The sequence below is a fragment of the Taeniopygia guttata genome, chromosome 15 (assembly GCF_048771995.1).
Source record: "Taeniopygia guttata chromosome 15, bTaeGut7.mat, whole genome shotgun sequence".
In the NCBI taxonomy this organism is placed as follows: Eukaryota; Metazoa; Chordata; class Aves; order Passeriformes; family Estrildidae; genus Taeniopygia; species Taeniopygia guttata.
Genome location: NC_133040.1, coordinates 12,825,109 through 12,848,099, shown reverse-complemented (window position 1 = coordinate 12,848,099; position 22,991 = coordinate 12,825,109). Strand labels below are relative to the sequence as shown.

General features: G+C 45.8%; 1 protein-coding gene across 2 annotated transcripts in view; it reads right to left on the bottom strand.

Annotated features, from left to right (window-relative positions):
• TMEM132C (transmembrane protein 132C) overlaps positions 1 to 22,991 on the bottom strand; it is a 171,508-nt gene that overhangs the window by 73,448 nt on the left and 75,069 nt on the right. The window contains exon 3 of one of the 2 annotated variants that reach the window (XM_032751330.3): positions 1,374 to 1,520. The exons of the other annotated variant lie outside the window; for it this stretch is intronic. Coding sequence (XP_032607221.2) covers positions 1,374 to 1,520 — 147 coding nt within the window. The remainder of the gene's footprint in view (positions 1 to 1,373; positions 1,521 to 22,991) is intronic. 2 annotated transcript variants of the gene reach the window in all.

Sequence of the window (22,991 nt, the reverse complement as noted above, 5' to 3'; positions counted from 1 at the left end):
AAAACATTGAGTTTTATTTGCATAATTAGTGCCAAAAATATTTTTATGGGTTAATTAGACTTCATGCAAATTGGATTGAGGAGATTTAATTTGCGGTTTGATAACCTGACTATTATAGTTCTGCAGTTGCAAATCTGCTCCGAGCTACATGCTGTTCTACAGCTCCAGCCTTCCTTTCAAGCTGGTTTAGTTTTTACTCCTGGCAGCCTCAAATGATGCATTTTTCCTTTCCCTTTACCGGGCCTGAGGGAGGTTGACCCTGTTTGGATGCCAGGTGCCCACTAAAGCAGCTCCATCTCTCCCCTCCTCAGCTGGACAGGGAGAAAAACCAGAACCAAAGGCTCAGGGTCGAGATAAAGACAGGGAGAGATCAGAAATGCATTGGCTCAGACACTCAGCTCATCAGGAGCTGCTCGTGGCAGGAGCATTTCTGCACTTCACACACCTCCAATATTTGGGCACAGCATGCAGAAGTTTCAGTCTGCTCGGGTTCTCTGTGCCCAAGGTGTGGCACAAAGCAATAACCAGCCCAGCACCCAGCAAGGATTCCACAATGCTCCTTGGTGAGCCCAGGTTTGTGGCTACTGATGATCCAAGTGTGTTTGGATCTGTACAGTGGGAAATTCTCTGCATGGACTGATGTACAACAGTGCTCTGAGAATTCATTACGAAACCTGGGAAGAGCAGAAGGATTTCCACTGAAAATCCACAGCTTTGCTGTGTGCCATGGAAGACAGCCCTGCTGATGGAGAGAGCCCTGCTTTTGTGCTGTGGAGCAGCCAGACCAGGTCCCTGCACACACAGCAAACAGGAGGCAGGCAGTGGCAGCCCAGCCCATCCCAGTGCTCCCCACAGGGCTTGGCCTCACACTGTCACCCAGCAGGCCAAGAGAACCTCCAGTTCTGGAAGAATCAACAGTTTGCCAACAAGGATTATTCTGAATTACCCACTGGGAGGTTTGAATTACCCTGTACAGTGGCTCACTGTGGAAGAATTCACTGCTTGCTCCATGAACCAGCCCCAGAGGCTGTGCTACCTTCAGGGAAACAAGGTCAAAACTATCAAGCCAGAAAAACTAAAGGCTCACTAAAACCCTTTGAATTAAGAATATTCATATTGCTGCCAAAATGCCACCACCCCCCAGCCCCAATGTAGGTCTGTTCTATTAATTTTTTCCTTTGGAGTGATGAATTTGATTGCCCTGTGCTGTAGATCAGCAGATGGTACTGCAGTTAAGGTGAGTGTCTCCAGATTTCCAGGCTGCAGGTTTAATAGCTGTGAGCAGTGCTGGTGTGAGCCTTAAGTCTTTCACGCCCTGAACGGTATCGTGGACATAAATGAGTTTAATGTGCCGAGAAGATGCGGTTTCATACCTGTTCCTTGAACTTGGGGCTATCCTCTGACACATTACTGTGGTGGTGGAGTGCTTCCCACCATTGCCCACCTCCTGCTTCACGTCCCACTGCCGGGGGTCACTTGTCCTGGCACCGAGAATGTTCACACCCTTCTTCACCTTTGCCCTGTTGGAAACAGCAATTGGGAAAGGTTTACAAGCCTCATTCAGGGATCTCTGAATGCAGCTCAGGCACGGGGATCTCAGCAGGTCAGTTTTAAGGTAAGTAGCAGATGTGTTTCTAATCCAGCAGTAAAGTGATATAGTGAATGCAGACTTTTGGCAACATCACATTTTTTGGACAGGGCCTTTATATGTTCTGCTGGAGTTAGGAGTCAAACGGAACCTGTAGGAAAACCTGCACCCAAGGCTCTTTTCTCTATTCAGGCAATATTTTTTTTCCAAAGAGAAGCTTGTCCCAACACAGAGGACCTTGGCATGTTTATCTGTATCAAGACAAAATTGTGCCTCATCATTGCACAGAGGAATACTCCACTGAAGGCTTTTTAATGAGCCATTTTTATTCTAGATTATATCCTTCCAGGTATCAGTGGTCAGGTTGTTGCTCCTCTGCCTGACAATTTCCTCTTTCCAACAGATTCCCAAGGAAATTTCTGTTTGAAATCTCCAGCCTGGAAGAGTGCAGGTGTTGGTTGAGACACGACTTTGTAACCCAGAGAAGTTCTTACAGGATGCAGATTTCTGCCACTCTCAGTTGTCATGCCCTGTGGAAAAGTTAACTGTATTTATGTAGTGATGCTGATAACATCAGCAACAACTGCGTGGAAGGTTAATTACAGAACACTTGCTAATTAAAGAGCATTTGTACAAAGAATTCTCAGCAAAGCTGTTGTTTGGGTGCAAATTCTGAGCTGCTGATGCTCAGCCCTAGCACAAAGCACCAGGAGTGGGGAAGATGCAGAGTTCCTTCTCTTCTGAGGACAGGGAGGGACAAAAGGATGGGGACAATGTGGGGAGGAGGAGGCCACTGAGGAGCTCCCAGCCCTGGAGCAGCGTGGCCTCATCCTCGGAGGAAGAAGGGAAAGGGAACAGGAATCAGGGAAAGGACTGCCTGACTCCAGGTAACATCACAGGTCACCACAGCACAGAGCCTCAACGTAGAATCACAGTTTGCTAAAATATTTATGCAACACAAAATGTTAATTACTGAACAGAAATCATCATCTAGCAAGATGCTGGTATCTTTTTGACATTTATGAGGACTTGGCACCTAAGTTTCTTTAAAAAAAATGGTCTTTTTGCATCTTCAGCCAATAAAACACTCAAAAGCTGTCATTAGGAGTGACTGAGAGTACCTGTCGTCTTGCAGTTTTTCAACAAAACACAATTAATTTAAGGTATTGAAAAAGAAAAGTTGGTGTTTTTTTCTTCCCAGTATAAAAGCATAAAAGATTAATTCTCTCATTTGTAACACGAAACACCATGGAGCTTTAGAGAATGCTGTCTTGCTCTTGCAAAAGTAGCCTGATGAATCTCTCGTGCCTTCAGCTGAATTACTCAGAAGCAAAAACAGAAAGGCAAAGGAAGAATCAAATTCATTCCTGAAGGTTCATTAAAGCTCTAGGTCCCATTAGGTTTTCCAGTGTATTACAGTTCAAATAAATGAACAACAAATAAATGTTTCAGTATTTATAAAACACCCCTGCCAATCTTGAAGCTGTGTAAACCCATCAGTATTTCTATGGCAATCTGTATTTTAGGAGATCTTTGGGTGTATTTTAGGACACTGCAATTTAGCAACTGGAGAGAAGTAAAACCTCATGGTTTTTGTTCAGCTGCCCCTTGAGACAGGCTCTGAAATGACAAAACACGGCTCCAAATGAGGCCCCAAAATGTGCTTGGGTTTTCAACAGAATTACAGCTCTGCCAGCAGCTGCACATTGCTCTTTCCACATGGAGCTCTGCACAGTCAATACCTGGCTGCTGTTAATCAGGATGGGCACTGAGGATGGGCAGGTCAGTGCTCAGACACGCTGCCAGAGGACCAGAGCACGGCTACAATGCCATTTTGGTAATTAACTGCAGCATGGGGCATTACATTGAGTGGTTTTCACATATGCCATTATATAAAGCCCATTAAAAAAAAAATTCCATCCCAGGGTAAAGTAGGTTATGTTTAGTGAGAAAAATCAATGTTGTGATTGCACTTAGGACTGGAATGAGGGTATGAACGCCCAGAAGATTGAACTTCCCAAATAAATATGCAGAAGCACAATTTGCAACTCTCCCTCTGAAAAGGGCATTGAGTTTTACATAACAAGGTCAATGGATGAATCAGAATTAAGTCAGACAGAACTGAGCCCCACACATTTCCAAATGCAATCTGTACATATGCTACAAATGTTTTCACTCCAATTTTTATTCACTTGCTGTTTGAGTGCTAGCAAGGAAAAGTCTATTTAATTACTTACCAAAGATTTGTTGACCTTGTTGGATGCTTGTGATTAAATATTCATTTTTTTAAATCAATAGTGCCAACTTTGTACATAAAAATCTGTAAGTTATACTACCTCAATAAACCCCAGGACCGAGGACCTGGAGGCCAAATGACTTGAGTCTCCTGTATTTACCCACCTAACCTCACAGTATTTATAAATTTAAGTGTTTACTTAAGGTTGGCGGGTAGGGTGACAATAAATGGAGAGGACAAACAGCTGAGTACTCCAGGTTTACTCAGTGTGGGGTTCCCCAGTGCAGTTGGGAAGTTCTTTGCCCTTCCTGCTTGTGGTTGTCCTCACACAGAGGCTTTTCTGCACAGAAAAAGCCTCACAAAGAGATTTTCCATGGCCTGCAAGCATCCACCAGCCACGACTTGTCAGCTTGGACCTGCACCCAAAGAGGAGCCAAAATCTTCCCCTCCAACATCATTCTAAACAACCTCCCTGGAGCGTCACTGAACCCAAAACTGCACAAACATAAAGCTGCACAAACCTAAAAATGCACAAACCTAAAGCTGCACAAACCTAAAGCTGCACAAACCTAAAGCTGCACAAACCTAAAAATGCACAAACCCAAAACTGCACAAAACTAAAGCTGCACAAACCTAAAGCTGCACAAACCTAAAGCTGCACAAACCTAAAACTGCACAAACCTAAAGCTGCACAAACCCAAAACTGCACAAACCCAAAACTGCACAAACCCAAAACTGCACAAACCCAAAGCTGCACAAACCTAAAGCTGCACAAACCCAAAACTGCACAAACCTAAAAATGCACAACACTAAAACTGCACAAACCTAAAGCTGCACAAACCTAAAGCTGCACAAAACCAAAACTGCACAAAACCAAAAATGCACAAAACTAAAAATGCACAAAATTAAACTGCACAAAACTAAAACTGCACAAAACTAAAACTGCACAAAACTAAAACTGCACAAAACCCAAACTGCACACAACCTGAGGGCAGCAGCTCGTTCATTTGAGGGTGATGGTCTGTGAGCTGGAAGGGAACACATGGCACCCAGAGCATTGGGAGATTTTCTTGCTGCTTGGACTTCTGAGGTTATTAACTCATAGCACAGGAAACCTCTGCCTCAGCTTTGTCTCAAAATAACTGCCTCTCTTTAAATCTCTCAAATGGAGAATTAAAAGATTCTGCTGGCAAGCAGAGCAAGCAGCATCTCAAAGATATTACAGAGTCTCCAGCAGCTTACCTAGGAATCTTTACTTAATTTGTGTCAAGACCAAGTAAAAGCATCTATTTACTCACACAATCACACAGCAAATGTGCAATTTCCAAGCAAATATTTCACTTTCAACTTGAAGCTTTCAGTTATATACAAAGATTTCCATTTAGCACCTCACCTTGCTAACATGTCAAACCTAGAAATGATGCTTCTAATTAATGCATTCTGATCAATTGCAGATGAAAATCTAATTCTTCCATTTCACTATCCTCAAATTACAAGAAGTGTCAGCAGTATTTAGATATAATACTGTACAGCTATTAAAGACAGCAACCAAAAGGCAACTGAATCAGCAACAGCCAGAGCTGGAGATGTGACTTATGATTTAAGCAGCTGAAATTATAGCTTCCTATTTAAATTTAAATTTTAATCTTGCAGAGCTGCTATGCCATGGAAGGCTTGTGCTACCTGCAGCAGTGCTGGAGAGGGCAGAGTGCTCCCAGCAGCTCTCCCCATGCAGGATTCTGCTGACTGTGCTGGGAGCATCCTCCTCTCACTGCAGAGGAATGCACAGGGACCCAGGGGAAGGCTCTGGGGTTCTGGGCAGGCTGGCAGCCCCCTGGCTGCCCCGAGCCTGGCACGCTGAGCTGGCAGCACCCAGAGCAGGGCTGAGCTGTGCCTGGGTGCAGGAGCAGGGCAGCAGCAGTGCCAGCACCTGGGGGTGCAGAAATGGGGGCTGGAGGGGGAACAGGGCATGGCCTGGGCAGCAGCAGGTACCAGGGACCTCTCACCTGGCTCACAGAGCATCAGGGACCTCTCACCTGGCTCACAGAGCATCAGGGACCTCTCACCTGGCTCACCTGGCTCACACAGCAGCAGGTACCAGGGACCTCTCACCTGGCTCACAGAGCATCAGGTACCTCTCACCTGGCTCACACAGCAGCAGGGACCTCTCACCTGGCTCACAGAGCATCAGGTACCTCTCACCTGGCTCACACAGCAGCAGGGACCTCTCACCTGGCTCACACAGCAGCAGGTACCAGCTGCCTCTCACCTGGCTCACAGAGCATCAGGTACCTCTCACCTGGCTCACAGAGCATCAGGTACCTCTCACCTGGCTCACACAGCAGCAGGTACCTCTCACCTGGCTCACACAGCATCAGGTGCCTCTCACCTGGCTCACAGAGCAGCAGGTACCTCTCACCTGGCTCACAGAGCATCAGGTACCAGGTACCTCTCACCTGGCTCCCCCTGCACTCCAGCCAAAGCTTACTCAGCAGTGCTCTCTAAAGAATAAACAGCTAAACCAGCACTGAATCCTGCAAGCACTGAGGCTCCCAGCTCTGGACAGCTCTCCAGGCTCTCAGCTCGTGTTTGCTGTCAGCCTGGCTGCTTCTGTGGGTTGCTGCCCACAGGAATAACCTGTTATCCCCTGGAAATGCCAGGCTGCTCCCCCGTGCCCCTGGATCAGGAACAGCCTGCCTGCAGGGCAGGGCACTGCTCTGAGTGTGTCCAGCCACATCTGCTGTCCCAGCAAGGATCCTGCTGCCTCAGCCTCCAGCTGGGTAATAATTAGCACTGACTGCATGATTCACAAGGCTGATCAGCTGCTTTACTGTTACAGCATCTTACAGGATATTATATGATACTTCTATTAAACTATATTACAGTGGCAAGAGCTCTCACCAACCACCAACTGAAAACCTGTGACCCTGCTGAGGGTCCTGGCACAGCCGTGGATCTGCTGAGAGTCCTGACATCGCTGTGGATCTGCTGAGAGTCCTGGCACAGCCGTGGATCTGACTGGTCACTGACTCCAAACACCAACCACCGTGGGCAAACAACCTCCAGAGCACATTCCACATGGGCACAACAAGTGAACAGAGATAATAACTGCTTTGATTCTTTCTCCTAACCTTCCCAAGCCAAAGCCTGAGAGAACTCTCTCTGATATCTCTTAGTTTTACAACTTTAAAAGCTTTCTGAGCAATCACACACAGCAAAAGCACACTGACACCAGTTCTATCCAACCACTGTAAGCACACGTACCTTTGGTTAAAACAATGCTTATTTCAAATACAATACCTGCTTGTAAACCTTAAGATACAATGCACAGAGCTCCATTATTAAGCTTAGACCTTCCTAATATCTCACCAGATATACTTTCCTGCAGCTTAGGGAGTTATTCTACCTAAGCATTAATACACAGATGTTCTATTTGTCCTTTCTTTCTACTTCTTGTATCATTTTTCTGCTGACGAATCTCACAGCTACTGCTTAGCTCTGATCACAGTTCTGCTGTCTCTGAGGCCTTTTGCAGCTTTCCCAAACCCTCTGATTTAAGGAATCCCACATCTCAGAGGCTGCAGAGATGCCAGAGGAAGCCCAGGGGTGGCAGCAGCAGCAGCTGGGGGGTTCTGTGCCCGCTCACTGCATTGCTCTGAGGATGCTCCTGCTCCTGGGGATGCTGGTGCTGGCAGTGCCAGCTGCAGCTTCCACTGAACAAATGCTGACCCCTTTTGGTCAGCCTCCTCTCCATGCTCCTGGCTCTCCCTCTCTCAGAATCCCTTGATTTTCCAGCTGGAAAGCTCAGCTGGTGAGAAACTCCTTTGGTGGCTCCTGGAAGCCAGGGCAGCTCTCCTGCTGCTGCCTGGTTGCTGGGCTGCACCTCACCATTAAGGCTCAAAACTTCATGAGTTCTGCCAGAGAAATTTCAACTTCTTCCTGCCATGATTTGTGTTCACTCCTCTCCTCCTTTGTTCCCAGAGTAAATCAGGGGATTAAAGCCAGCCAAACATTCTTCCACCTTCTCTCCGTCTTGGTAAAACCAACAGGATTAAGGAGAAAAAGTTGACAAAAACCAGAAAAGTTTTTAATTTGCAAGGAATTTATGCTTCATGTATGAGATATGAATATGCAACAGGCTGTTGTTTTTAAGGTGATTCCTTTGTCCACAAGGGATGCTTTTTGTGACTTAGTGTCCAAGAGCATCCGGATGTCCATAATTCTTTGCTTTTTTATTATCTTATAATTGTCCTAACTCTACACTTTATTACTCCAATTATAATACTATTTTTATATTATTATTATTAAACTTTTAAAATTTTTAAAAACCAAGTGATTTAGCGCTTTTCACAAAGGCAGGAGACAAGATGGGCCGAGGGAGGAGAAAGCCAAATCATGCACCAAATAGCTCAACACACACTTTCCTTTCTTCTCTCCCTGTCCACAGCCCCAAGATTTCCTGTGGATGTAGCAGCTGGTGCCAAATCCCACAATTTTACATGAAGTGTAGCAGGCTTGGATATTTATGGATTTTTAAGCCTCAGCTCCCAGCACCATTGGCACTGAATCCTCACAGTTAATAGGAAATGAGGAAGAGGGAAAAATGAAAGCAGAGAAATGTTTTCAAGCACATGAATTCCTTATTTTTCCTATTTGCAAACCAACTAATGGGTACGAGTGGCAGATCCATCTTGGGGACTCTGCAAGGAATGAAAGCAGCTGAAGCATAATCCCATCCAGGTAAAATCCCTGGCCAGTCCTTGCAGTGGGATCAGGATCTGGGTGAACACTCATTTACTGGAGACCAGGCTGCCTCTTTGCAGTCACCAAGGCAGTGGGAATAATCCTTCTCACACCAACACATGCCTGCTGAGAGAGGCAGAAGAGCCAGAGATGGGTGCTGTGCAAATAAAAATCCCACCAGGGTGAATCCAGAGCACAGATTCAGCTGCACATGCTAAATACAAGCTCATGGATCTATTTTATAGCACCAGAGACACTTTTTGGATAAGCAAATGCTTTGAGATTATATTTCCTTACTACATCCAGTTTCTAGTATTACCAAAAAAATCTCTAAGCTGCATATTTGTGAAATTCCCCCAGCTGGCAGAGCAACAGCAGTGCTGAGGAAAATACTCACTGTTTGCAGTGGTTATTAGGATTATTACCTAGACCCCAATGACTTTCTGAAGTAATCTTCCCATGCAGTCCCTTTGTGTTGTTAATCCCATCCTCACTGCCCCTTCAGCAGCTGCTATCAACAGTTTTGTCATCAGCCAGGGAGCTACCAGGGCTCTGCTTCCTTCTTTACAGCACAATGTGGTGAGCCCTGGTGCAGGGAAGGAATGCTGATGGTGTCTGCTCTGGGCCAAAGACAAGCTCCATTTCTGTGCTGCTCTGCCAGGCACCTGCAGGGACAGTGAGGAGCACTCGGTTTCTCTCTCCCTCTGGCTGTGGTGGGTGCTCAGCACCAGTCCCCACGGAGCAGGAGCTGAGGTGGTGGCACAGCACCTGCATGCTCAGTGTGCCAGCCCATTTAATGCCTCAGCAAAGCTCCCCCTGCCTCCTGAGCCACCCACCTCCTCATCTGAAAGGTCTTAGATAACCTGACCAAGAGTTACGGGGTAAGCAACAAGCAGGGATATAGAGAAATGACACGTACAAAGAGGGGAATATGAATAATATACAGAAGAGGCCATTATTCTATGTACCCAGGGAAAGTGTTTCTGCTCCTTACAAAAGGGAGGATTTATCTTCCCCTGATCAAAGGTGACAAAGCCGGAATGTTAATGCTAGAAAAACACAGGGAGGGCAGGAAGAAGGCTGCCAGCAACTTCACTTTGATTTCATCAGCTGATGGTGCAATTATACATTTATTTTTCCTGTGAGCAGCAGACACTTCCACACCCAGAGTACACCAGGAGGAAAGACAAATTACTGAGTCTCACAGATCCTTCTCCAGAATTCCACCCACGTCTCCCTCAAGCAAGAGCAAGATGCTCTGAATCCCGTGTCCTTTAGGGCTGACACAGCTCATGGTACTGACATTAAGGGGGCAAGACTGGCCATCAGGTACCAAATCTCCTCCCAGCGACAGGAGCTTCACACAGCCATAATTCAGGAATTCTGAGCTGCTTTGCTGTGCTTGAAAAGCAGCTCAGGCCTTCAGCACCTCCAGCTCCCTCTGAACTCCAGCCCCTTCTCCCCATGGGCAGCAGGAGCTGCTGGGGCAGGAAACATCACCCAGGGGCACTGGGATGGGCACCCACACTCTGCTTTGGGCTGCAGGGCTGGGTGTGATGGAGACAGCCACATCAGCCTGGGAACAGCTTCAGCTCACCTGGGCACAGCTTCACTCAGCCTGGGCACAGCTTCACTCACCTGGGCACAGCTTCACTGAGCCTGGGCACAGCTTCACTGAGCCTGGGCACAGCTTCACTCACCTGGGCACACCTGCAGCTCACCTGGGCACAGCTTCACTCACCTGGGCACAGCTTCACTCACCTGGGCACACCTGCAGCTCCCCCAGAGGTGACAAGGCAACCCAGAGCAGGTCAGAGCTCAGACCGTGTCACTCTGCTGTTAGCAGAGCCAGCAGCCTCCAGAGGAAAGCTGGGAGCTCTGCTCTGCTGTCACACTAATGCTTTATTACAGAGTTTATACCCCAGAAGGGTTTGTTAAAGGGAGGAGAAAGGGGAAAATTCACATCATAAATTGCCAGAAGAGCCCTGGTTTTGTTTGGATCACACTACTCAAGCTCCAGGTATTATCTGTTTGCACATGGAGCTGAAAATTCATCCTAGTCCCTGTTGTTTCTGTCACTGCCAGGGAGAGTCAGTGCTGATTTCCAACACAAAGAAGCAGTAAATTGAATAAATCTCAAGAGCAGAGCTGCACTGCACGGAGCAGAGCTGCCATGAGTTAATATGCAGAACGTGTGCCAGCCTTGCAGTGAGCCCACAGCACCATGGTGTCATCCTGAGCCACCCACAGCAGGGTCCCCGTGCACAGCATCATCCCTGACTTCATTTTATGTCATAGGCTGCAAGGACATTTCACACCTTATTCGGAAATGTTAAGGCATATAAAAAATAACAAAATGTGTAATTGCTGTTATGGAAAAGTAGCAGTGGAACTTATCTGAAAAAAAATCTCTCAAAGTGAACACTTTGAGTGTTTTCTTTGGAGTCAGAGCTTCAGTGGGGTGTGGCAATTTCAGACACCTGCCCCAGGGGTGTGTGAGCAGAGGTACTGAGGTCTGGGCTGCCCTGGAGGACTGTCTCCATCAGCCAGCCCAAATCCAGCTTTTAGTCAGCATCCAGTTTAGTCTTTCACTACCAACCCCCTCTCTCAATCCAATTTTACTAATTTTTAAGAACCTTTGCCCTCCTAATCCCATTAGATCAGTGATTTAAAAAAAAAGATTTTACTGCAAGTGATGCAGAAAACAAACACTGCCCCTACCACGTGATTTACTCCTCCTTCCCTCCTCAAAAGGATAACTTTGCTCATTAGCCCCTAACAACTCTTTAATGTGTTTGAAAATGTGAAATTTGCCAATTTGGGTTTTTTAGCAGAGCCCTCCTCGCTGGACTCTCCCAGCCTCTGTCTGCAAGGGCGTTCGGAGGAGCAAGGACCCATTTTGTATTTGTTATTTTTGGTTTTTAATGCCCACCTCTGCTGTTCCCACACAACACCGGGGTGAATCCATCTCCCCAGGGCACTCAGATCCTCTCCTGGCTCCTGGGGAGAATCAGGGCCAAGGGAACGGGGCTCAGAGGCAATAAATCCATCCCAGACTGGGGAGAAGGGAGATTTATTTCTGAAGGTAAGGCAGAGGGCTGAGGACTGGGACGTTATGAAATCATTACTGCATCAGAGAGGGGTTTAAAGGAACAAAATTGCACTTTGTGTTTGTACTGAAACTTCTGGGAGGGGAGAAAACAGCAGAGGATTGTGTTTGCATTCCCCTGGCTGAGCACTCGGAGTATTTCAGTGATGAGGATCTGCCCTCTGTACACACGCAAAAAGAGGCCGTGTGCTGCAGTAAATAACACAAAAAATAACATTCATGTTAATAATGAGCGTTATCATGTAAATAACATTTTTCCTCTGAAATCCTGGAGTCCCCTTGCAGAGGCAGAGTGGGGCTGAGCTCTGCTGCTGGGCTGGGATTTCTCACCAGGGGCTCACAGCTGAGAAATAACAGCACCTTTCCATCTGGAATCTCAGCAAGTGCAACAGAGGAGCCACTGATGGAAAACGAACTTAGAACCTCACATTTCTCTTTTTTTTTTTTTTTCCAGCATAGGGCTGCACTTTAAGTCACTGGCTTTATTAGTGGAATAAGTGCATTTGTCTCTTGCAGGGCTGAAAAATAAAGCACTGAGCAGTAACATATGGAATATGCCTTAGGCAAGAGACTTTCTTCTGGTATTGCTATTTTTCGAGTAAAATTGAAATCATGGCACGAGTGCACATGTTCTTGTAAAGTGGTCTAAAATAGATGCACCCAAAAAAACCAGACTTTTAAAAAATAAAATTGCTAATTTCAACAGCTCAGAACACAGTGACCTGGGATCTCTAATCTCATGGGATGGAAGGAAATAAAATTACCTCCATAAGTTCTCCTCTTTTGAGTTTATACTTCAAATTCCTAGGGCAATTTCCTCTGTAAATATAAAATAAGGGCTCAAAAGATCATTTTATAACACGAAGTCACACTCACAGTCCTCCTGCCATCCCTCAACTGTAGCAGAGGAATCTCCTATTAAAATGAAAATAAATGAGACCGAAATTCCCAAGGAAATTGTGAGTGTTCAGACCATCATTGGTGTTAAACAGCAAGGCAGAAAATCCTACAAATTGCATGGAGCTTGTTTGCAGGCAGGATAAATAACTGAGGGGTGTCAGGCTGGGTTTGGGCTTGCACAGGCAGAGGAGCAGAGCCCACCAAGAACACACATTTATGGAGGGGGATGGATTTAAACCTGCTCACTGTGCTCTCAGCTTCCCCTGTGCTTCAGGCAGTTTTGGGCTGAATTTGGTGCTCCCCAGGCATTCCTCCCTGCCCCGGAGCTGTCTCAGCTCTCAGTGCTGTGAGCCAGGAGCTCCAGGGCAGAGCAGTGAAAAGCACTGAAAGTACAAAAAGCACAGAGCAGCCTCAGGCACTGAGGTTACCTTTACACCCCAACATCTTTGATGCCAGCTCCTGGACAAGAAATGCAGTTGACTTATGCTCAGTAAAAATTGATGTTTCCTTCCATGCTCGCCTCAGTACCAACTAAGTCTAAAACTTAGAGCAACCTGGAAAAAAAAAATAACTGCAGCTAAAGGTCGTGACATGCAAGAGGGTTTCTGCTCCTGAAAACGCTCTGCCTGGTTAAAGGACTGCCCAAACAAACAGCTCCATTTCCATCGAGTCTGTTCTGATTTCAGACTCATGTCTGCAGCTCCAAAGCCTTCTGGTTTGCTGTTTCACACTTCCAGGGTGGCTGATGGAAAACCCAGGTGTGCCAGGGACAGAACTGGGAGCCTGAAAGGCTCTGGAACAGGAATGTTCTGTAACAAACAGCCTGAAACAACATCAAACCACTCAGAACTGCAGAGCACATCACTGTCTCTTAAATTAGCTCTTCTCTTACCATTTTTTGCCTCTTTTTTTTCCATTGGCTGGAATAAAATATAGAAAAGTGATATCCTCCCCCTTCTCTACTGGTAGTATCAGATTGCTCAAGAAACATTCAAAGGGAACCTATCTGCAGAGTCCCACCAGGAGTTTGTGTTTGTACCATTGGTGTCTGTGGGAAATGGGCACCTTCTGCAGCACCACCTGAACCAGCAAACACATGAGCTGCAAAGTATGAAAAAGTTCTACCTGTGAGTGTTTTAGCAGCAAAAGCTGTTTTGCATCAGCTCCAAATTCCACAGGTACCTATCACTGCCTGAAAGGACCCGTGCAGATCTTCTGAATGGGAAGCAGAAATAGAATTAAATAAATGGGGAGGCCAATGAGCGACAAAATTTAACAAGCCAGGGTAAGATTAATGTCCTGTTCCCTTCCAGGATCTGGGTAATGAATCAGATTTCACACCTCGAGTTTCCAACAATGTCTGCAGAGATAAGTAATGGAACGTCCATTACCCTGGCCTAAGATTGGCATATTCTCATCAAATGCTTTGTGACTGTATAAATAGTGTGGAACAAGGGAAAATCAGCACACAGCACGCAGAAAACCTCCCCAGACACCTCAATTTTTCTATTCAGCAGGAAGCAGCAATGCAAGCAGAGCTGGAAGCATTTGTGCATTTCAGCATTCCTGCCTCACCTGAAGGTGCTTGATAAATCCAATGCATATAAATAAAAAGGAGAGGGGTTGGAGGACAGGCAATTCCTGGTGCTGATGCTGGCTTTTCATTGCTAAGGTTCTAATTCAAGTGTGAGCCATGTGAATATTATTTCTAGATGATTATCAAAGGGGCAGCCCCTGCAGGCAGGAAAAGCGTTGTTGTTAAGGATCCAAGGCGTGCTGCACTGCTCTGGAGAGGAAAGGAAGGATGGCTCACCCAAGGTCACTGTCTAAATGGCAAATAAAGGATCATCACAGCTGATGGTCTCTCTGCTGTGGTGGACACCATGAAACCCAGTGTCACCAGTGTAGGTTTGAGCTGGGGGTGTCCCCCTGGCAGCAGGAGGGATCTCCTGTTATTGGACTCCCCAGGCAGAGATCAAGGAACAAGTCAATGACAGAGTTGTTCAGCCATGAAATGCCTGTGTGAGATATTCCTGATTAAGCTTAAAGTTTTCCTTCATCACACTCCCCAGCCATGTAAGCAGCTAAAGAATTCCAGGGCAGAGGCACTTCCCAGACCCACTGTGCAATCCCAGCCACAAACAAACAGTGAAAGCTGAGCTTCTGATAGCTTTATCTGTCCAGAATATTCACTGTTTGTTTCTGGTTCCAAGTGATACTGACACAATGATTTTCACTCTTATTTTGCAAGTTATTCAATTTACAAAGCTGTCAGTTCTTCATGACACCTGTGGCACCTTTTATAAGAATGTTTTTAGTGTGTCAACATCAAATATTCTGTGAATATGGTTGGATGATGCAGCATTTCCAAGAAAGCTTTAGAAATGAGGCATTTCCCTGTCCATTCCAGGATGGGATAAACCCAATGAATGACACAGATCTGCAGTAGAATAACCCAGCCTGTTTTGCTCCTGATGTGACTTTAACTCACCTGCAGTGAAATTCACTGCCTTGCACACCCCCAGGCTGAAGCCTGTTCACCATTTAAGTCCTCAAAACAGGATTAGGGGATTTAAGAAGCACAGAAGCTTTGCATTTTCCATCCACTTTCTTAATGATTTTTTTTTTTTGCATTAATGGGAGTGAGCACTGCAGCCAAGCAGTCAAATTTCTCAGCAGGGCTGTGTCAAGGCTTTGGAGAAGACAGTTCCAACCACAGAGAATGAACAACCTCCCCAGAGCTCAGCAGCAAAATATTGTTTGCTTTAGTGCTGAGACAGGGCTTGAGCTCAGATGCACAGAAGTGAAAAACAAGCAATGATTTTTCCTGCCTTTTCTTTATTATAAAGCATTTTTAGCACGATGTTTTTGAGTTGATACTCAAAGCCAGTCATGAATGGTTTAGTACACACTCTTCTCTAAACAGGTCTGACTTAGAAGCAGTTCTTGACATTCTCAACAACCCAGGAAAAGATTTTTAAGACAGCAAAATGAACAGCCAGCATTAATTAGCAGCTATTTACTCCTTTTAATAAGCAAACACGTAAGAATGAGAACTGGAAGTCACCCCATCATCCCAAACCATCCTAACCTCAGACACCCTGCATCACAAAAGTTTCCAAACTCTCTCTTGGCACCTCCTGCAGGCCTGTAGGCAGGCTTTTATCTGAGCATCTGAACACCGTGTAGGAGCATTAGCTAATTAGATTTCTTGCAACTCCTATAATATCAGAAGCACTTAGAAGAGAGATAAAGGCAGGATTAAACCACAGAGGCAGGTCTCCTGAGACGCTGGGAGCTCCAGAACAGCTGCCTGCACAGCCACTGAGCTCTCCTGGCTAGCAGCTCTCACTGAGAGGTTTCATGTTCTGTGCTCTGACATGCCAGAGCCTCCAGCCACAGCCACAGCACCAGAGAAACCAACAGGAGGGGAATTTCTACCTGCCCAAAAAGGAGACAAGTCCAAGAGGTTGGTGCTGCAGCATGCCCAGAGATGTAACCTGCTCTGTCTCACCTGCCCAGAGATGTAAACTGCTCTGTCTCACCTGCCCAGAGATGTAAACTGCTCTGTCTCACCTGCCCAGAGATGTAAACTGCTCTGTCTCACCTGCCCAGAGATGTAAACTGCTCTGTCTCACCTGCCCAGGGATGTAAACTGCTCTGTCTCACCTGCCCAGAGATGTAACCTGCTCTGTCTCACCTGCCCAGAGATGTAAACTGCTCTGTCTCACCTGCCCAGGGATGTAAACTGCTCTGTCTCACCTGCCCAGAGATGTAACCTGCTCTGTCTCACCTGCCCAGAGATGTAAACTGCTCTGTCTCACCTGCCCAGGGGTGCAGGGGACACGCAGAGGGAACCTCTGTGTCCTCCCCTGTGGGCAGCAAAAGGTCCACATTGCCTTGGACTTGCCACACACACAGAGATCACCCCTGAAACACCTCCTGAGCCAGCTGGTACCCTGTGTGCCCACTGCAAACCCTGCACACAGAGGGACTGCTGGTCTGGAGCAGGGAAAGCAAATCCTGCACAGAGGGACTGCTGGTCTGGGAGCAGGGAAAGTAAATCCTGCAGAGAGGGACTGTTGGTTTGGGGAGCAGGGAAAGCTCCCCAGGCATGGGCACAGCCCCAAGGCTGCTGTTGGACACCACCCCAGGGATGCTCAGGGGGCTGTTGGGGTGTCTGTGCAGGGACCCTGGGGGTCCCTTCCAGCCCAGGACATTCTGTGAGTTTGTGAGCCTTTGAGCTCTCACCACTCACACAATGAAATCTCCTCTCAAGGTTTTGGTGCTTGGATGGGAGCAGCAAGGCAAAGCAGCAGAAAGCAGCAGCACATGGAAACCTGTAAGAGGAGCAGCTTTCCACTGCTCACCACCAGAGATGGATTCCACACCCAATCCCAGAGTGGGACTGGATCCATCCATCCCTACATCCAATCCCAGCAGTTTACCGTCACCATTTCACGTTTTAAAGCCTCCAGAAGCACTCTTTCAGGAATTAAAACAGGAGTGCAAAGTGCTGTGTGACTCTGCAGCTGACTGAGGATGGGCAGGAGCAGGGAAGGGAAGGCACAGCTCGGGATGGAGCCGCCCCAGCTCTCCTCTCTGACTGCACAGCAGCTTTGGGGAGGAAAAAGAACAAATGCAAAACGAGCACAGGGAGGTCTGGCTGGGAAGCAGACATATGCCTGGCTCTCTTTAGCGTTCCTGGGAGATGGAGGCAAGCATCTGTCAGGAGAAGCAGACCCTGTGAAAAAGCAGGGATATAAAACCCCAGATCGCTTCAGAGAGGCAATAAAGCCAGTATGGGAAATTTATACCAATCGGCGTAATTGCTCCAAGGTAACTGCTTCAAGGACTCTTAGGATGCTTGTAAAGGTTCCTCCACTGATAAAAAAGGAACAGGGCTTTTAGGATGGGATAATTTAAAGCACAGCTTTGCAGGAAAACAGGACAGTGATGAGCATGTGTTTCTGACCTCCCGATGGAAACGTAAAGGAAACCATTCTTGCTAATGAGATGTTTTGATATTTATTTTTGCACAAAGCACTTTCAATCTGAAAAACCATTCAATGCCTTTCAAACTCCGTAGTTAAACAGCGAAAAGTAAATTGGCAGGTCCCACACTGCCAGCTTGGAGTGCAGGGAGGTACCAACTGGCTCCATCAATGACATTTTCAGAGCTTTACACAAGGAAGGTTCAGCATCTCCACTGATGGAGGGGCTGCAAGGAAAGAAGGGGTTGGCATCTTTACAGCTCAGGAACGCTCACCTTGGGTCACACAGGTGAGGGAAGGCACACCGAGAGCTGGAGCCAAGGACTGTGAACAAGGTGTGCTGTTAAAGCTTAAAAGGACATATTCAGTTGTTAATCAGAAGTTACTGTAATGATGCTTAACAAAAATTTGGAAATGGCAATTTTTTTTTGCTGAGTCCAGCCCATTCTGAATTCTGCTATATTCTTGGAAAATGTATTGTCACCCGAAAAGCAGTTTTATAGGTCTGTTTTATAGGTTATATATAAAATAATTCCTAGCTTCTGGAGATTTAAATTTAAGATATTATTTTTCCCTTGAAAGTATTAATTTTCTTCTGAATAATTTCTTAGGCTAGTCAAGTGTTTCCAAATTTTGCTCTGTTATTAAAAATACATCATTTAGCCTAATTTTTGCTTTAATCACAACAGAATCAGGCCAGGTGTCTACACCTTTATTTGATAAATGTCTTGCTCCCAAATAAGAAAATATAAATATTAGCAGGAACCAACATAACAACTATTTATATTGAAAAAGAAGGAGTAAATATCGTGGGGTAAAATATCCCTCTCTGGGAAGGAACAGTAATGCTGAAGGCATAAAACATGCAAGGGGCCCTTTCCAGCATGTTTATTTACAGTAATACAATTGTCACATCTATTTCTTTGTGCTTCCTTTGAATTTCCTGAAATCACTGCTGGAAAATGTGAAAGGTCATTCGAATCACCCCAGCTTGTCATCAGGGACTCCACGAAACGGAGCACACCTCTAAATCACAGAGCTTAACTCAAGCTCCAGCCACCAAGAGTGGCACAAATTCCAATTTTCCTCTTTGGCCAAGCCACAGATGATGGGGAATCAAGAGAATTCCTGTCTGCAGAACAGCCAGGGCTTTGCAGGGAGACAAAAGCCTTTAATTTTCCTGCTGCAAAGGGAGATTTTTATGTGCTGGAAACGTTGGGTTTTAGGCAGAACTCCTTAAAGTTAGAAACACAGAATGCAGGGAGAAGACACTGAGATCATTATATCTTTATGGGCACTTTAAATCCTATTGACAAGAAGTGACAGAGATTAAAAGAAAGGATGGAAATGTGGCAGCCAACAGCCATTGTATCAGAAAGGGAAAGCAGGAAAGGGTCAGAATTATTTGCAAAAGTCCCTGGTCATTCCTGGTCTGAAAACTTGCTGATCCCCTTTCTAGATTAATTGGCAAAAGAAAAGATGATGCATTAAGATAGATAGTCCTTAAGTGGTCCATATTTTATTCCAGTTAGCTTTATGCTCTCTAATTGATTTTGTACATCCATACTCACATTCCCCTTCAACCTTCTCCAGGTCCCCTTTCTAATTAATGCCCATTATTCTCCAGCAGCACAGAACAGCCCAAGGTCAGGGAGCCCCATCCTGTCCCCCCTCAGCACTGAACTCAGAGCAGGCTGCTCAGGGCTGCTGGATCTTTAAATCCTTCCAGGACATAAATTCTACAGCCTGCCTGAGCTCCTGTCCCATCCTTCCTCTTCTCCAGGCCACACAAGCCAGGGCTGCCCTGCTGTCCTCACAGAGACCATTGCACAGGAAAAGAACTTTTCCCATGGTTTTTTTCCTCACAGGTGCTATTGCACAGGAAAAGAACTTCCAGAACTCTCCAGCAACAGCCACACTTTCTTACCTCTGCCAGCTTTTTGCTTTAATTCCTTTGCAGTGTGCAGGTGAATCAGGAAAACCCAATGACACCAAACTCAGGAAACCCTGATGGGGACTCTCAGCCCCCTGACACACACACAGCTGCATTTGGATTTGAAACATGCTGGTTTCAGGAACTTGAAAACCTCCAGGAGCAGCATTGTAGATAAATAAATTCCTTGCCTGCACAAGAGATATCTGATAATGGGCTGTGTGTGAAAAGTGAGGGCTAAGGTTGAGATCAGCTTTTTGACTCTCTAGGTGAATCATTGTGGTGTCCCTTTCTGAAATGAAATCCACCAGTAGCACATCAGTGCTGTCTCCCAGACATGAACTGAAATATTTGAGTATCCCTGGGAAGGCAATTTTTTCTTGACTCAACACTTGGCCATCTAACCTTGAAATGCTAGATGTTGTAAATATGATACAGAGCTGCTATAAAAGTGGGGGAAAGTGTCTGAAACTCAAAATGAGAAGGCAGTGGGAGGAGGATTTCCCCCCACCTGATTGCTGTATCATTCTGATCCTTAAAAATGAAATCCCAAAGCCTGATCCTGCACTACAGAAGTAGTCATTTGTCCCTATTGGAAGCTGCCTGGGTTGATATATAATGCTATTCTCCCAGTCACAGCACATTTCACATCCCCTTTGCCTGGATGGGAGAGCTTAAATGGAAACTGGCTGCCATGGGTGGCCATCCAACGGATTGTGGGAGCCTTTGGAGAAACAGAGGTGCTTAAAAAAGCACAGGGATGCACCTGAGACAAGCAGAAATTCACCATTTGGGATGGGATGCTTCATTCACACTCGGTACCACCAGGGGATTGTAGCATAATCAATACCCCCAGTGCTGATCCTGCTCACAGCTCCTGTCACAGCTGAGGAACTGGTGCAGCTCCTGCCCTGAGCCTTCCTCTCCCTGCTGAGGGCTCAGGGCTTTGACAAGGGATGTGTGACACCACAAAACAGCTGGTGGTGCTGGGCTTGTCACACTCCTGACATTTCACCCTTTGAGGCAGCAATGGCCACATTTCTGTAAGTGCAGGGGGTTGATTTTCTATGTCTTTAAAGAGCATCTTCAAAAGAAATCCTGGTGAGGATGGTTTCCCTTAAAGCCTGTACAAAATCCTTAAAAGTATCTTGTCAATCATTCTGCATTCCCCTGACTAAATATTAGCATCACATCCATGAAATGAGTTTGGTTTCACATAACAGAAACAGACTTTCATGGGCTTTTTGTTTTTTAACATTAGAGTTGGCAATGAAGGAGTTGTAGTGAGCTATTAACTAGTACACCTTATGTCCTCAGAGTGTCACAATTCTCAAGGTAATGTCCTTTGTACATATAAATTTCCATCTTCCCAACACCATTTCCTAGGGAGCTCCCAGATATTTTGTTGAAGTGGCAGGCCAATGAACATACAAATGTTCAACTCAAACAAATGATGATTTAACTGGACCAGTCCTGGGCGGCTCCTGCTCTGACTCTGGAGACTGAGATTCCCTTTTACCTGTCTGCAGACTGCTCATGAACACACTCGCTGCTGGGAAATGCTCCAAGGAGACTCAGAGCAGGAGTCTCTGAACTGAACCCACCACTGAACAACACAAAAAGCCATTGAATGACCTCCAGCTAATACCTCAGTTAAGCAGAAATGGGCACAGCTAAAGCATCTATTTGGATGCTACTAAAAAGCTGTATTTGTTTGGCAATTTGGGGCAGCAGCTGGAGAGGCCATTTGAGGGACACATCATTCTGCAGCAGTGATGGCTCATGAGGCATTCCCCTACCTGAGCATGAAAATAAGCACAGCACAGGGAATACCAGGAAAGGAGAATACAGTAAAGCCCTCACCTCCTTAGGAGTGCAGAAAACCTCCTGGAAAAAACTTCCTATTAAAAAACACAAATTATTCTCAATGGTGCTTTATTTGCAGTTGTAGCAGCTGCTCCTGGCCACAACTGCTGCTTAGACAAAAACTTAGGAGGAGATTTTGTCAGTTCTGTAGTAAGCCAGAAGATTATGAGCAGCATTGCTGACTCACAGTGATCAGTACTTTGCAGTGCCTTGTGTCTCCCTCAACACACAGCAAAGACTGTATAAATACACGAGAATAGCAATGGGAATTTTAGAAATTAATTTTTAAACCTTGCTGTCATTGGACAGACAGTGCTTGAGCATGGAAAATACCTCCAGCCCAAAGAAAAGCCAAATACATCTTGTTAAAGAAGTCATCCTCCAGACCATGCCATGATTTTGGGGGGTCTGAACGGGAATCAGGCGCAGGTAAAACAAAACTGCACAAGTCAAAGAAATAACTACACACTGCCCTGGGAGGAGATGTTGCTGCTTCAAATGTCAACAGAATTGCTAAGGTTTCCTCCTACTGAGGAAACCCAAAGACCCAGAACCACACAGCCTTAATGAGATTCCAATGCCCTTGAATTTTCTTAATATAATGTATTTATTGGCCTGCTCCATCGCCACGGGCTGCCTCTTTCCTCCCTCCCTGCTCTGCTCTCACAAAAATGCTGGAAGCAAAGGGAGGAAACCAACCCAGAAACCTGCCCTGAGTTTTTACAAAATGCTTTTATAGCCAGAGAGATCCAAAGCCCAACTTTAAAGGAGTCCTCGGGGAGCAATGCAGACGATCTGGATTTGCACAAATGCACTTTCAGTTAACCTCATTAATACAGAATTATCTTGGCGGAAACACTAGAGGCTGATACAGAAATCTGTGGAATTTCAGAAAAGAAAATCCATTCTGCTTCTAACTAAAGATTCTCTCCACAGAGAGCAGGGACAAATGCAGATGAAGCAGGACCAAAAAAAAAAAAAAAAAGAAAGAAGAGAAAAAAAAAAAAAAAGAGGAAACTTTCAACTACCCTACCTCAAAGGCAGGGACACAAATCACTTTTAATGTCAAAACTACTTCACTTTCTAAGCTTCTTCCACTTCTCCCAGTCTTCAGTTCTGCTCTTGCTCATCCCCCAGCACACCTGGCTCTCTTACAAATTACACCCATTTCTCTGCTCCCTGGCACGGCAGAATCACTGCAGACTCTTTATTGCACAAAACCAGGACAATTCTCAGCTTCCAAATAAACTGCTATCTTATAAATACATAATGAACTCTGCTACATAAGCTGAATTTTCAAAATGCGTTGTAATAGGAGAGGTCCCATGATTGGTTTATTCCAAAATGTTCTCTTTATTCAACTCTCCTTAATATTTTTTCATCCTTTTCTGTTTATACTGATCCAGAAGCACAGACATGTGTCAGGCATAAAATGAGTGGGCTCTTCCCTGCAGCACAAGAACTGCTTGACTGAAGATGAGCTGGTTACTTGTACAACAGCCCTGAACCAGACAGAGCCAAGAGTCAACGCTCAGACACCTCCAAAAAGGAGGAAGATAATCAAAGCAACCCGTGGGTCACTGCCAGAGCAAGACAAGCCATTTATTACAACACCAGCTTGC